The sequence below is a fragment of the Erpetoichthys calabaricus genome, chromosome 3 (genome assembly GCF_900747795.2).
Source record: "Erpetoichthys calabaricus chromosome 3, fErpCal1.3, whole genome shotgun sequence".
In the NCBI taxonomy this organism is placed as follows: Eukaryota; Metazoa; Chordata; class Cladistia; order Polypteriformes; family Polypteridae; genus Erpetoichthys; species Erpetoichthys calabaricus.
This window is the reverse complement of record NC_041396.2, coordinates 153898842-153914397: the sequence shown is the minus strand read 5'-3', so window position 1 is coordinate 153914397 and position 15556 is coordinate 153898842. Positions and strand designations below refer to the sequence as shown.

Genomic DNA, 15556 nt, shown 5'->3' with positions numbered 1-15556 from the left:
ATACTTTCCCCTGCCACCACTTTTCAGTCTCCAATCTCCCTCAGACTGCCCATCCTACACAGGATATAATCCACCTATGTGCATCTTCCTCCACTCTTGTGTGTCACCCTCTTCTGAAAAGACGCATTCTCCACAGCAATGTCCATTCTTTCCTCAAAATTCACTATCATCTGATCTTCTTCATTCCTCTCCTTGACACTATACCTATACATCACCTCCCCATCCCCTGTATTCCTACCAATATGTCCATTGAAATCCACTCCAATCACCACTTTCCCTTGGGTACACTATCCACTACTTCATCCACCTCACTCTAGAAATATTCTTTCTCATCCACACCCAACTTGTGGGACATATGCATTTAATAACATATTATTGTTTCAATTCCCAGCTTCATAATCAACACTCTTTTCACCTCCAAAACACTCTTTTGACATATTGCTCCTTCAGGAAAACCCCTACCTCATTTCTCCTCCCATCCACACCATGCTAGAACAATTTGAATCCACCTCCGATACACCTGGCCTTACCCCACTCTCATTTCGTCTCTTGCATGCACAATATATTAGTCTTCTCTATCATATCAGCTAACTCTCTCCCTTTACCAGTCATAATGCCAACATTCAGTACCCTCACTTCTCTCCTCCTGCCTCCAGACATGCCTTTACCCTCCTCTTCTTCTTTGGCCAATAGTAGCCCAATTTCCCCCAGCACCCTATTCCAAATATATCAGTGACCTAAACACACAATACACAAATTACACTAAACAGACAGAATGAAATTAAATATGCACCTTTGAACTGTAAAATATTAACATAGTTTCAAAATATACTTACAGCTGATTAGAGGATATATCCTTTTTTGATTCATCAACATGTTCAGAGTCCTCCCCAAAGTCAAACTGTTCCAATAGCTTCTAGAGAAAAGAAATATTGTTTATTCAAAATTGTTATTAAACAATGTACCAATCAACTTTTTTCTATGAAAAAGAAATTTAAACACAATGAAGATTGGAACTTATATAATGTTTCCTCATAGTTTATATTAAAAAGTATGAAAAGGCCTTAAATGCAAATATTCTAAAGTAAAGCTCCACAAGAGCCTGAAATAATTACATTCAACTTAAAATGCTAAAGTTTAAGATTAAACATACTGATTTATAAAGCAGTTTGAATAAAAAATAAAAAGTATTGAAATACTTTGTTCACAATGTTCAGCATTCCAAAATGATATGAATATTTATTACCTTGTTAAAAGAAACTCTTTGCTCCAGGGGATTCAATGTGTTTGCTGCTGCAGCGGCAGCAGTGAGCTGAGCTGTGAGTGCCTGCAATTGCACGACAAGTCCTGCATCCAAGGCCTGAAGTAATGAAGGCTGTGGCTTCTGTTGCTGCATCTGTAAAGTTTGCACTAATTGTTGAAGCTTAAGTATAAAACAGAACAAAACAAAAATCAAAGTTTCAGTCTTAACTGATGAGAGTGTATCAAGGGGCATAATAAACTCATTCTACATTAAAAAAAATTGTCATTGCCAAAGATGCATATCTTTATCTTTAAAATACAATTCTTCACTTATCCCAGCTGTTTCATGGGTAAGATGTATTTTAATAGACATGTAATTACACAACGTATTTTTTTTTTTTTTTTTACACGAGAGAGACTACAATAGCTGAAGGTTGCCAGCTCAAATGTATTTGACAAACTATGTCCAAAAAAAAAATAAATTACACTGACTGTGCCTTAAAGATTCAGTAAAGTATTATTATGTGGGGTGTGCATTCTTTAGTGTTTTTTGGGAGCAAACATATATGGCCTTAAGCTAGGGTTGAATGATTAATTGACTTGAAATTGAAATCACAATCTGAAATAATGTAATTGGCAAATCACAAAGGTTGCAATTAAGGAAATACATTAAGCAGCATGTCACAAATAGGGCTACTAGACTAAATGTTGTTATTCAAATATGCAACCCCAAATCAGGAAAAAGTTGGGACGGTATGGAAAATACAAAAATAAAAATGCATGTATATACAGTAATCCCTCGCTATATCGCGCTTCGACTTTCGCGGCTTCACTCCATTGCGGATTTTATATGTAAGCATATTTAAATATATATCGCGGATTTTTTGCTGGTTCGCGGATTTCTGCGGACAATGGGTCTTTTAATTTCTGGTACACGCTTCCTCAGTTGGTTTGCCCAGTTGATTTCATACAAGGGACGCTATTGGCAGATGGCTGAGAAGCTACCCAACCACAGCGCATATTATGTATTAAATAAAACTCCTCAAATATATTGTGAGCAAGGGGGCTGTTCGCACCCCTAGAGGACACGACCGCTCCTCAAAAAACGCTGAAAGATTACCTGCACACTGCTCCCTTCTTTGCTGGGCTTACATGTGGGTGCTTTGCAAGAGATATGCTTCCCGCATGGTGCTTCGCATACTTAAAAGATCAAACAGCACGTATTGATTTTTGATTGTTTGCTTTCCTCTCTCTCTCTCTCTCGGACATTCTCTGCTCCCAGCGGGAGGGGGTGTGAGCAGAGGGGCTGTTCGCACACTGGCCTAGAGGATATGGACGCTCCTCTAAAAAATGCTGAAAAATGCTTGCTTCCTTCCTTGCAGCTACAGTACTTTGTCCGGCGGTGCTTCGCATACTTAAAAGCCAAACAGCCCTATTGATTTTTGAATGTTTGCTTTTTCTCTCTCTCTCTCTCTCTCTGACGCGCACTCCTTTGAAGAGGAAGATATGTTTGCATTCTTTTAATTGTGAGACGGAACGGTCATCTCTGTCTTGTCATAGAGCACAGTTTAAACTTTTGAAAAAGAAACAAATGTTTGTTTGCAGTGTTTGAATAAAGTTCCTGTCTCTCTACAACCTCCCGTGTTTCTGTGCAATCTGTGACCCAAGCATGACAATATAAAAATAACCATATAAGCATATGGTTTCTACTTCGTGGATTTTCACCTTTCGCGGGGGGGGGGGGGGGGTCTGGAACGCAACCCCCGCGATGGAGGAGGGATTACTGTAATGAATGTCTATTAACAAAAACATGAAATATCTTGGGTTCATTCTGTCTGCAATGAAATAAAAGTCAAAGAAAATATAAGAATCACTGCATTTTTTTAAATTTGCATTTTCCATACCATCCCAGCTTTTTATGATTTGGTGTTGTAATTTGAATTTATTTGAAAATGGTCTTATTCGAAGGCAAAAATCAAACAATGTAAAAGAATGGTTGTTTATTTTAATCACACTAATTTTGGCATTGTGTTACTACAGATGCTAAGCTTCAGTATTTTGCAGATCTGTTTTCACATTCCACTACCAGCCTTTTGTAATTTTAAATGCTTAGCTTGGTTTACTATTTAATAAAACTTTTTCAGCTGGACCCTTTCAAAACATTTTTTCAGTCCCACTACTGTGCTCTTTGATCCAAAAAATAAGACCCGTTGCAGTGGGCAGGCCTTAGGAGGCCATCCCCATTCAAACAGACAATTAAGGATATCATTCAATAATTTTTGAAATTACGAAAAAATGCCGTACGTACAGTATGTACATTTTATAAGAAAGTATTTGTAGATTAACAACCAAATAGGTAATATTTTTGAATTATAGGTGCTATTCTAGCAAGTATGATCACATATCACACCTAAACTGGCTAAATCAGCACAGACACTAATTCAGCATTACCTTCAGCAGGGCCAATTTTAAAAAATTACATTATAGATATTGCAAAAGGCTGGACAATGCCCCCACTCTTTAATTACATGATCACCTGATATTGGCAACAGAATTCCGCTATCAAACAGTATGAGCAAAGGCGCCAAATAGAGCCAGACTGAATAATGTGCCAAATTCGATCACTGTAGATGACGTGAATGTGGGACAATTCTAACCAAGTTGTACCGAGTGAGCTCTGTATGGGCAAGATTTTACTCTCATCTCTTTTTGTACTTGCTGTGTGTGGGCGTGTGTCGTGCTCTCTCTTTTGCTTTATACATAGGTGCTATCTGGTTTGTTGACACGCTATTCTAATGTCCAGTAAGTTATTAACATAGTCTGTAGCACTCAATTAATATTCTAAAACCTGCAATGTGTTTATTGACTTGTTTTTTTATTATTAATGCTATTCTTCTGTTGTGTGGGTTCTGAGCGATTAGTCTGCTCTGTGGATGTGAACTCGTATATAAGCAAGTATTTCCAGGTATGCTGCTTAGATTCTTCAACATAGGCCACAAAAACTGAGGGCAGAAAATAAGAATTCTTACTTTCCTTCTAAATCGGAATATACCCAGCTATCAACTTACAACTTAAATAAATAAATAAATACTATGACCCCAGGACACCCATCTACAATCTTGACAAGTCTTATCAGAGGTGGTCTTCAAAGAGGAGTTGCAACAAAAAATCCATTCTTCTGAGGTGGAAACAAAAGCAAACACCTTACTTATGCATGAAACCACAGTGACTAGAGTGCAGAAAAACAGCAGTAGGTGCTCTGAACTGATACAAGTCAATATTTGGAAATTTTGGGTCTAGCACATGGCATTTTGTCCGCCAAAGGGCTGGGAACTAGCACACAGATAGAAGTTTGCATTCAACAGTGAAGGCTTTGGGCTGCATTTCTGCAAATGGAGTGGTGATTTGAACGAAATTGATGGCCCTCTCATTACTGAAAAGTAGAGACAGAATCTTATACATCATGCAATACCATCAGAGAGGTGTCCCATCACTCCCAACACCATTCTAAAGCATAACAATGACTCCAAACACACAGCCAGAAGAAAAAAAAATCTATAGTGAAAAGAGGATCAGGGAATCCTGCAACAGATGATTGTGTTTTGATAGTGTTCTGATCTTAACATCAAGTCAGTCTGGGATTACTTGCAGAGACAGAAGCAAGACAAACAGGCAAAATCTGCAGTGGGACTGTTCTCCAAGAGGGTTTAAAAAAACAAAACACAAAAATACCTTCAGAAACTGCATGCGAATGCACCTAAGAGAACTGCTGCCAGTTCAAGACAAAACCAAATATTGATTTCATATATTTTCTATTTGCTGGACTTTTAGGAAGTTTACCGATTTAAAATAAAACTATTAATGCCATTATTTTTAAAGCATGTCTGCTTTACAGGATTTTTTTTACAAATATTGTACTGTGTATGCACGTACAGTATGTATATATAAATACACATTTATTTCTTTGCCTGAAAATTGTTAGTTACTGATGTTATACTGTATATAATATGTGTTATACTGTATATAATATGCAGACATGGTCAAGATGGTGTTCATCAGAATGACTAAAATCTACTATATGCTGGGATTTGCACTCTGTAAAAGTATACAGATGTAGGTCGGACTTCTGCGGGTGAGAGCACCTCGTTTAAAACAGAAGTGATTATAGAAATAATGCACTTATCGAAGCTAACAGAACTATCACAAACAGTCAAACAATTCTTTATATCGGTGGTATGATGAAGAGCATCTCTGAACACACAATATGTAAGACTTTGAAGCAGATGTGCTACAGTAGCAGAAGATGACATAAGCCTTTACTTCTGCCATCTAAGAACAGAAAAATATAGCTACATTTGGGCATTTTGTTGATGTTTTTAAATAGTTACCAGCCACAGGTAAAACTGACCCGTTAACAGAGTGACCATACAACCCTTCCTGCACCACTGGCCAATAAATAGCTTCAACCAAGCCTTTAGCATTTATTATATATAAAAATATATTTTTATAAGAAATAAAAATTAGGGAAGCATAGAGAAGCTACAAAACTTCACCACAAATATTTCCACTCTCACCTGCTGTCCCTGAGGACTCTGAAGAAGTTGAGCAACAGCAGCAATTGTATCTGTGTTGGAAAGCTGTGATGTCCAGGAATCAGGAATGCCTTGAACAATGTTTGCTGGTGTGGCAGGCGTTACAGGAGTTCCTAAAAGGAATTTTAATAATGTATATTTCATATTATAGTTACTGAAATTCTTAAATATAAAAATACACAGGGCATGACTAGATCTTCATGAAATAATCATACACATTAAATAGTTTTAGGAGAGACAGCATAAAGTCAAATAAAATTTCCTACTTTAAAATTCTAAAAGAAAAAAAAAACAAAAAAACAAAAAACATTAAATGGGTTAAAAACACAACATGAGATAAACCTAGTAAGGCTAAGTATGGCTTGCCATTCTTGGAGCATTAAAACTGTAGATTTCAATATCTGTGAATACTGAAATAGAGAAGAGCTGTAGGCTTACCAGGTGTATTGTTACTGACTGTGGCAGTTGTACTGGCATGAGCAGAGGTTATGCTGGGAGGTAGTATGCCAGCTGCCATATCCAACAAGGGCTGTATGATGTCACTCTTAAAAACACTATTCTTCTGCCACAAGTTTAAAACCCGGACAATTTTGCTCTATAGAAGACGAGAAAGTTAGTTATGCCTGTAATTTTCTGAAATGGAACATAGGTTAACATTTCAAGAGAATAAACCAAAATTGCTGGGTCACTTCCATACTCCTACATAAATGTTAAGAGTTCACATAATGCATTTTCTTCAGAAAAATATATCAAACAGTGACAAAAAAGGTTTTACTAAAAACAGTACTTGTTTTTCAGATTCACATATCCCACTTTTAAGTGGTCTGGAGCCTATACAACTGTCTAGGGCTCATCTCACACTTGCACTCCAGGAAGGCAGCATGAGGCTCCCGGTCTCTGAAGCTAACCGACTTAATTCCCTTAATAACCGAATCACAATAATATCACAATTTCCTAGGAAAGAGGTCAATGCATTCACTTGACTGAACCACATAATTTGGCTTTTTCAATTATGCTGTGTTCACATACTAAGGAAAATTTCACATGATCACTGTTTATGTGATAGCTATCAGTAGGATAATGTGGATCTTTATTATCTGAATTCACTTATTTTTGATGTGATGCTCAGGTCTCACCTCATTTTACTATAACAGAGTAAAAAGGGGAAAAAGAAAAAAAGAAAATGCTTAGCCAATAATTCAGCTTTTTTATTATACAGTACATTGGAAGATGCAGATGAAAACAACGTGTTCTGTTCTTTGTTTATTTTTACAAATAAATAAGTAGAGCAAACCTTTATGGCATGGTTTTTGGATCATGCAGTAAATTGATGACTAGCACAAAATTATACCAATCGATGGAGGCTGTTTTTTAAAAAGTTAGTGACAGAATCAGAGAATCATGTACAACAGGGCACTGAACTATGAAAGCAGGATACAGAAATACAAAAGAGAATTCTACTGTTTATACTTGTTTTGCAAATCTAGTGTGAACTGTTTAAAAACCAGTAATAACAACCAAAGGAAGGTTCAGCTACTAGTCATTAATCAGAAAAATTATTTCATTTTTAAAATAACATACAATTTTCAGCCAGGTTTCAATGCTTCACATGAAAGATATTTTAATTCATCTGCAAATATGTACATAACCAACCTTATGCATTGTTTCAGATAGGTACATTAAAAAAAATTAAACACTGACATTTTCTTTTATGCCATATGAATTAGATATTTTTATAAATATTTCATTAGTTAAAGTATGCATTTTATGGAAATTGTATTTAGTGTAATATTCTACAGTCACTGAACAATAAGCCTACAAAATTTCATTTTGTTAATAAAAAATTAACAGTCTGGTTATGCAGGAGATTAGTGTGAAAAGTTTGTTAAAGGGATAAAGGTGGACAAAAAAAAATTAGAACTGGGACTAGAATTGTCTGATCAAGCAACATGAAACTGGTGATTGGTATCGGCCTTAAAAAATCTAATAGGAGCATCCCTAAACACAAACATCTTATTCTTTTAATTTACTTTTTTCAAAACAAATGTTACTTCTGAAAAAAAAAAAATCAGCCAACACAAACACTCACAATTTAAAAATGTAAAATGTGGGAAAACATTAAACATGGGAATGTTAAATTGGGATTCTGTTGTATTAAGAAAACAATAGTCGCAAGAGTCTATACAATCAAAAATCTTAAAAAGACAGTAATATAAGAATTAGCATTGATGTAAACACAGCCTGATATTTTTGTGGTATCTCTTATATATATTTCTCTTCTGGTTCGTCCTGCTTCCACTTCAAAACCGGTCCCGCCCACACACAGCCAACACAGCATTTCTTGATTCCTATTTGTCCTCTTCCATGTCATGCACTATACTGGCCTGCGGAGTGTAATACATCCAACAAGTACTCGAGGTGCTGCCACAACAGTAAAGCAGCTTTACCACCTTTGCGGGAGCCACCTTTGTCTTTATAACAGCTTCTTACATAGCAAACATCAGAAGCTAAAAATTATCGTGAACACATTCGAGAATACAACTCTTCTTTTGCGTTTGCTTCCATGGGTGCACAGATAACTCAACCTCCTGGCCACGGACCATACTGTTTTAAAATACACAGACAAATTTATCACCAAATCTCTTCACTATACGCTAACACTTCTACCTCTCCAGGATATGGACAGTTGTATGTTTTTGACACAGAGCAAGCTACTAAAGTACGCTTACAAAATAAAGCAAATTCTGCATGCAGCGAAAATGTACTTCTCCAGCTAGATTCCATGCTCAGAACCATCAACCCCTTCGCTAAATCATACAAACACATGCATGAAATTGCTCAGTCCAATCCAACAGCATCTGTATGAATGGTTTTCAAGGAAACCCCTAGGCAGGATTTACGATGATACAATGCCCCGACATGTCACACCGATGTTGCAGCGATTTTTGTCGGAGAAGATGGCGAAACACCTGCCGAAAGGGACATTTGCATCTATCCCATAGGCAACTCCTGTAAACAGATGTCCACGCTCAATATGAATTGTGATCCTATGGTTTACCCACTTTTATTCCCTTACGGAGACATTGGCTGGCACAAAGATTTACAACATGTTCCAGATAAAAGAACTGCCAAGCGAATAAGGCTTACTCAATGCCAATTTTACATGTACAGATTAGCAATACATTTAGTATTTTGCACACCAGCGGCAAACTATTCCAACAGTACGTCGTAGATGCGTATGTTAAAACAGAGGGCGCGTGTCTCAACTATCTCAGATTACATCAACAAGATCTGTGCGTGGAACTATTAGACGCACTGCAAGCAAACGATGAAAATAACGTACGTGTAGGCAAAATGATCATATTACCGTCCACATTTCCAGGAAGTCCAAGGTACATGCAACAAAACTATCAGGATGCCATGTCTATAGTACGTAAATTCGGAAAGCCTAATTTATTTGTCACTTTCACATGTAATCCTGCTTGGCCGGAAATTCTACATGCACACTGCATCTTTCAAGAAGTATTTATTTCTTCTTGATGTCTGAATTCCTTTCTCACTGTTTTCCGTTCCTATTCTTACACCGCCGTATGCTATGGCGGGCATCGGCTAGTAGGTATGTAAAAGCATAAAACATCAAATGTATACAGCAAGCTCAAGATGCATTTAGATGTATCTGATACTATACATTACCAGGCAATGAATTATTACCTATGCAAGATATGGCAATATTGCAACACCATAGATACTGAACCATACAATGAACAGTGATTACGACACTCAACCAATCACAAGCCAAATTCACATTGTGTGACTTCTAGTTGTAGGGCTTGTCAGATTTGCCAACCACAGTTGCTGATCGTGTCACCGGAACATTTTAAATTTAAATGCCCATGGCATATTTAGTGCAGACCATTCAGCACAGTCATGTTCAGCCCTTTTCTGAAAGCCAAAAACGTGCTGCAATCTCTGCTTTTATTCATTTCTCCATTTTGTTTTGGCATATTAAATTTGAGACATCACACAGATCAACTTCTCTTCTGTTTATAAGGTCCAAAATACCCACGTTTTTTATACTTCGTTGCCACTTTAAAAGCACTGTACTTCCGGATGAGCACTGATTGGTTATCAGATCTAACGAACACAGAGCCCACCCCAATGACTAAAGACACAGTCAAAACTGATGTTACTGAAGCAAGTCCCAAACTGGTTGGAGTGAGTCGTTGAGCATGTCACAATAGGCAACTGGTTCATGGGAGCATGCCGGCAACTGTATCGGACTCTCTGAAATTCTTCTTTCTTCTTCTTCTTTCGGCTACTCCCGTTAGGGGTTGCCACAGTGGAACATCTTCTTCCATAACCTGACTCTCTAAAATTACAGTACATAAATGAAGGCTATAACTGAAAATCTGTGGTAAAGTTGTTTAATATGATACAGTTTTAAGTGCAACTGCTATGATAAACATGGAAACTTGCTGCATCTCCTTCCTGTTCCATTTGGCTAGGTTGACTCTTTGAGCAGTTGCTTTCCCATTCTTGAGTAAAGTATGCTGTTTGACACAACCTACTTTTTAGCATAAATCTGTGTTCAATACAATGAACTGTTACGCTGGGATTATACTTCATGCGACGCGATGCATGCTGCAGCGGACGCTCCTGCTACGCAAGCATTGTAGTGTTTATACTTGCGCGCGTACTTTACGTAAATCTGGTGGAATCCGCCAGTGCGAGATATTATCACGGTGAGAACATGTTCAGCTTCTCTGTATTGTGAATTGCCTAGAACACCCATTAAATTCCGATGACACCTTACCGCAATATCTCTGAAAATGATGTTTATTGATTAAATCCATCAATCCAGGGATATGTCCATTCCAGCAAGCATTGGGCACAAGTGAGAAACAATCCCTGGACGAGGCCTCAGCACACTGAGGAAACACAGCAGGAAAACATGTAAACTCCAGGCAGGGAATATCAGCGACGTGACTCCCTGCAAAACAGCAGCGCTAACGCTCCGCCACTGTCTCACCCCCATGTGTGTAATTATTAACAGTATTCATTATTTAAACGAAATTACCGATTTATCTGTAAAATGTAATATACATACTTTAATGCTTTTCATCATGAAAGTGATATCTAGTATAAATCTAAGGATTCTAAATGTGCAGAAAGTTGGAATATCATACATTTAATGTGCTCAGTGTGGCGATCTATTGCTGGAGATCCGCTTCTGTCAGGACCAGAGGAAGCCCTAGAAAAAAAGACGGCATGTGAGACTTTTAAAATGTATCGTGTCATTACGATCGGGAATATGCGACGCTTGAATATAAAAGCACCACGAATGCATCTGTATGTCGGCATTTTGCCTCACCACATCGAACCATTTATCAAACATCGAAGCACGCACACTGATCTTGTAGGACCCGCAAAGCGTCTTTCTGTCACATGTAGATAGTAAACAGAGACTCTGACATCACATTTCAACTTTTAGCACACTGCGCCCCCTGACTTTTTGCTAGTACTGCAACTCACGCCACGTCGCATTAATTTCTGAGGACCTGCTCAGAGGACGCATCAAATGAACGCTGAAAACGCGTGTCAGCCATGATGCGGGTGCGTACGCGTTCTGAGCGTGAAGTATAAATGAGCCATTCTGCTCAGGAAACCTTCCATAGTTTTACATAAATCACTTGTGGTTCCAAAGAGCACCACTTGTTTCAGATTCATTTCAACTGTTACCGCCCATTTGGGATAAATTAAAAGCAACACGACTTGGGAAAAAACATTGTACAAGAGGATGATGCATCTCCTTTACTGCACAATTTTAAAACGTGCTTGTCTGTTTGATAAATACAATGTGATGACTATGGTTATTTTAATCTGCTTTCGATAGCCTGCTCAATACGGACATGCATTAGCATAAACAAGTATGGTTATCTGCATAGAGGACCTAACATTACTGGGATTTAGGTTCTGCGTGCATAGTTTTCAACTGTAGTTGAATTTAGATGGTCGTATAAATGTTTCAGTGCAGTGCTCCAACAGCTTGCACAGTATGTTTTTTGATCAACATCATTACTATTGAAGACAAACTGTCATATTTTGTGTGATTCTTATAAAAAAAAAAAAAGTGTCAGTTCATCTAGGTTCAACACTGCTTACAATTCTCAAGTTCAGACACAATCTAAAAAATGCTACAGAGATCAGAATAAAAAAAACGCATTCAGCATGGACACCTGTATATCCACAATGCAATTCCCTCAGATTCGCCATGGTACTCACACTTAGTTAATGAATTTGTGATGAGTTACAAAACTGTTTAGAGCAATTTGTAACTGTGATAGATCAATTTCTGACGCAGTGGCAGTACAACATAGTGCAGTAATGATCAGTTTTCGCGATTAGTATATTTCAGTAAACATAATAGTAATCAAGATTAATATATGGCTAATTGTAAAGCCCTAATTTGTATCATGAGAAGCAAAGAAAGAAATAAGTGAATTAGATGCTTACACGTCTTTCTAATACACTTTGTTATACAAGCCACACCTACTTACACTTCCATTTCAAAAAGGGCAAGATCTGCTTTAACAATTTAAAGTGTGACCCCCACCTCTCGTATCTACTAAGTAGCTATTAAAGGAATACTCCACCCAAAAAAGTTTTTTTATAAAAAAAAAATCTGTTACTTACTCCATAGTTGTTTGTACCGATGGCTGAAAAAAAACTTTAAATCTTATGGTTTTATCAAAGTGACAATTTTTCTGACACAATGGGCTTAAAAGCGGGGTGGGCCGGCCAACACTGAAATGTCAACTATTTTTAACGCATTATTCTCGTATCAATTATCCAATCGTATGCTCACTATGTACAAAACGCTTGCATTTCTTAATAAAATGTTGTTAAATACGTACTTTCAGAGAAGTACAGTAGTATATGAAAGTGAAGTTTGTTCAGATTAACATTCTGAATAGAATACAGGACTGCTGACCTATGAATGGATCTGAAACAAGTCTTAAAATTACAAAACTTTGAGCCTTTTTCATAATATAACCTATATATGCCACACTCTATTTTGATAAAAAGGCAAATATTATACTTTTATTTTATACAATGTCTTTCTAGAGAGGAAGGCATCCCAAGGCACTCCTGTTTATGTATTTTGTACAGATGAAACACAGGCAGGTTAATAGTCTTGCTAAGGGTTACACCATGAATCAGCAATTGTGTGTTTTATCTCTTATTCACTGCCTATCCAAAGTTTACAGACAAAAGAAGACTCTGTTACATCACTTTAAATGATTACTTGTTCTTTTAAGGACCACAACAAACAACTTATTCTTACACATATCTAGCTTAAAATGAATTCTGCAGCTGAAACAGTTAAAATACCTTATCATCTGAAGGGCATCTGTACAGGTTCTGAAAAGTGTTGATTATGTTTTTGCTGAACCGTGGTGCAAACACATCCTTTTCTTGACCAAACTGATGCCGTGACTGACGTACAATGGAGTCAATAACATACAGTCCAGGAACTTTGTATTCTGGTTTGCACTGGAAGTAAAATATTAAAGTCAATGGATTGTAAACAGCAAAATATCCCCTTTAACATGCAACATTTATCATTATCTCTGGTTTTTGGTCCCAAATATATTTACTTTTGTTCAGAAGAACAAAATACACAATTGACAACCTTAATAAATGGGGAAAAATGTTAAACACCGTTAAAGCAATTTAAGAACAATTAAATTTGCTTATGTTCCTTGTTAACTAGAAAGAAAAAAAAACTTTTAAACTAGGTACACTTGCGGTTATTAGTATTATTAAAAACAAATAACAGTTAACTGTTCAGACCAAATTATGGGAATGCAAATGATAAAAAAACTACAGTAATCCCTCGCTATATCGCGCTTCGACTTTCGCAGCTTCACTCTATCGCGGATTTTATATGTAAGCATATTTAAATATATATCGCGGATTTTTTGCTGGTTCGCGGATTTCTGCAGACAATGGGTCTTTTAATTTCTGGTACACGCTTCCTCAGTTCGTTTACTCAGTTAATTTCATACAAGGGACGCTATTGGCAGATGGCTGAGAAGCTACCCAACCACAGCGCGTATTATGTATTAAATAAAACTCCTCAAATATATTGTGAGCACGGCGGCTGTTCGCACCCCTAGAGAACACAGCCACTCCTCAAAAAACGCTGAAAGATTACCTTCACTGTGCTCCCTTCTTTGCTGGGCTTACATGTGGCTGCTTTGCAAGCGATATGCTTCCCGCATGGTGCTTCCCATACTTAAAAGATCAAACAGCATGTATTGATTTTTGATTGTTTGCTTTCCTCTCTCTCTCTCTCTGCTCCTGATGGGAGGGGGTGTGAGCACAGGGGCTGTTCGCATACTGGCCTAGAGGATACGGACGCTCCTCTAAAAAATGCTGAAAAATGCTTGCTCCCTTCCTTGCAGCTACTTTGTCCGGCGGTGCTTCGCATACTTAAAAGCCAAACAGCCCTATTGATTTTTTGACTGTTTGCTTTTTTCTCTCTCTCTCTGACGCGCACTCCTTTGAAGAGGAAGATACTGTATGTTTGCATTCTTTTAATTGTGAGACGGAACTGTCATCTCTGTCTTGTCATGGAGCACAGTTTAAACTTTTGAAAAGGAGACAAATGTTTGTTTGCAAATCTGTGACCCAAGCATGACAATATAAAAATAACCATACAAACATGGTTTCTACTTCGTGGATTTTCACCTTTCGCGGGGGGGTCTGGAACGCAACCCCCGCGATGGAGGAGGGATTACTGTACTTAAAAAGTGAACTGTAGTAGAAGCAGTTGGTGTTATAATTAAAACATCCCCTAAACACCACCACCCTCATCATTTCCCCCACCTTTTTGGCAGATTCTAGAGCAGTGTTTCCCAACCTCGGCCCTGGGGGCACAATGTGGCTGCAGGTTTTTGTTCTAACCAGATTCCTAATCAGTGACAACACCCGATAACACTGATCTCATTTAATTAGCTGGTATTATTTTTCTTTTATTATACATTCAGAAAAGCACAGCAGCATGATTTTTACATTTATAAGACATTGCTTTTGCTATAGATTTAAATGCTAAACTTTCTTTTGTTGATTTCATATTGTGCAGTTTTTAAGTTAAAAATGAGCAGAGCAGACATACTGGCAAACAACACTGAATAATCAAAGGCTGCAACTACTTTAGCATCAAACCCACTAATTAGTAATGGATTAATTAAACAATCAGAACACCTAGAAAAGTAGAATGAAAATCAAGATGAAAATATTGTTAAAAAGAAAAAAATACATTATTCCCATATAACTGCTTGGTAATATATATATATATATATATATATATATAGTTTTCTAATTTCTACATTGTTCCCAAAACACAGAACTTGGGAAATAACACATCACTTAATTAGCCTTGGAGTCCAATTAAAAACAGAAGCTGGTTAGAAAAAAAAAACCTGCACACCAGGACCGAGGTTGGGAAACACTGTCCTAGAGTGTATCCTGGCATACAGAAATGTCAAGGGTGCACCAGGTGAGCACAGGGGTGCCCAAAAGATCAGTGCTAGACCCTCTTCTCCTTATACACCACTTCTCTAGGCCCTATAAAGCAGTTTCTCGTTATCAGTGCTATGCTGATGATGCACAGCCATACCTGTCGTTCCCTTGGAGACCACACAGTATTAGCCAGA

At 37.4% G+C, this 15556-nt stretch overlaps 1 protein-coding gene across 38 annotated transcripts in view; it reads right to left on the bottom strand.

The window, feature by feature from the left end:
* The window catches only part of scaf8 (SR-related CTD-associated factor 8), a 314948-nt gene that overhangs the window by 234533 nt on the left and 64859 nt on the right, over nt 1-15556 (bottom strand). For 21 of the 38 annotated variants that reach the window (XR_007934521.1, XM_051925175.1, XM_051925177.1 and 18 more), the window contains exons 4-8: nt 13227-13388; nt 6273-6429; nt 5817-5947; nt 1247-1423; nt 837-916 (exon numbers count right to left, since the gene is read on the bottom strand). The exons of 6 other annotated variants lie outside the window; for them this stretch is intronic. Coding sequence is in view for 31 of the 32 variants with exons in the window: in XM_051925175.1 (XP_051781135.1) it covers nt 837-916; nt 1247-1423; nt 5817-5947; nt 6273-6429; nt 13227-13388 (707 nt within the window). In the remaining variant the exon portion in view is untranslated. The remainder of the gene's footprint in view (nt 1-836; nt 917-1246; nt 1424-5816; nt 5948-6272; nt 6430-13226; nt 13389-15556) is intronic. 11 more of the 38 variants (XM_051925165.1, XM_051925180.1, XM_051925185.1 and 8 more) reach the window with 6 other exon arrangements.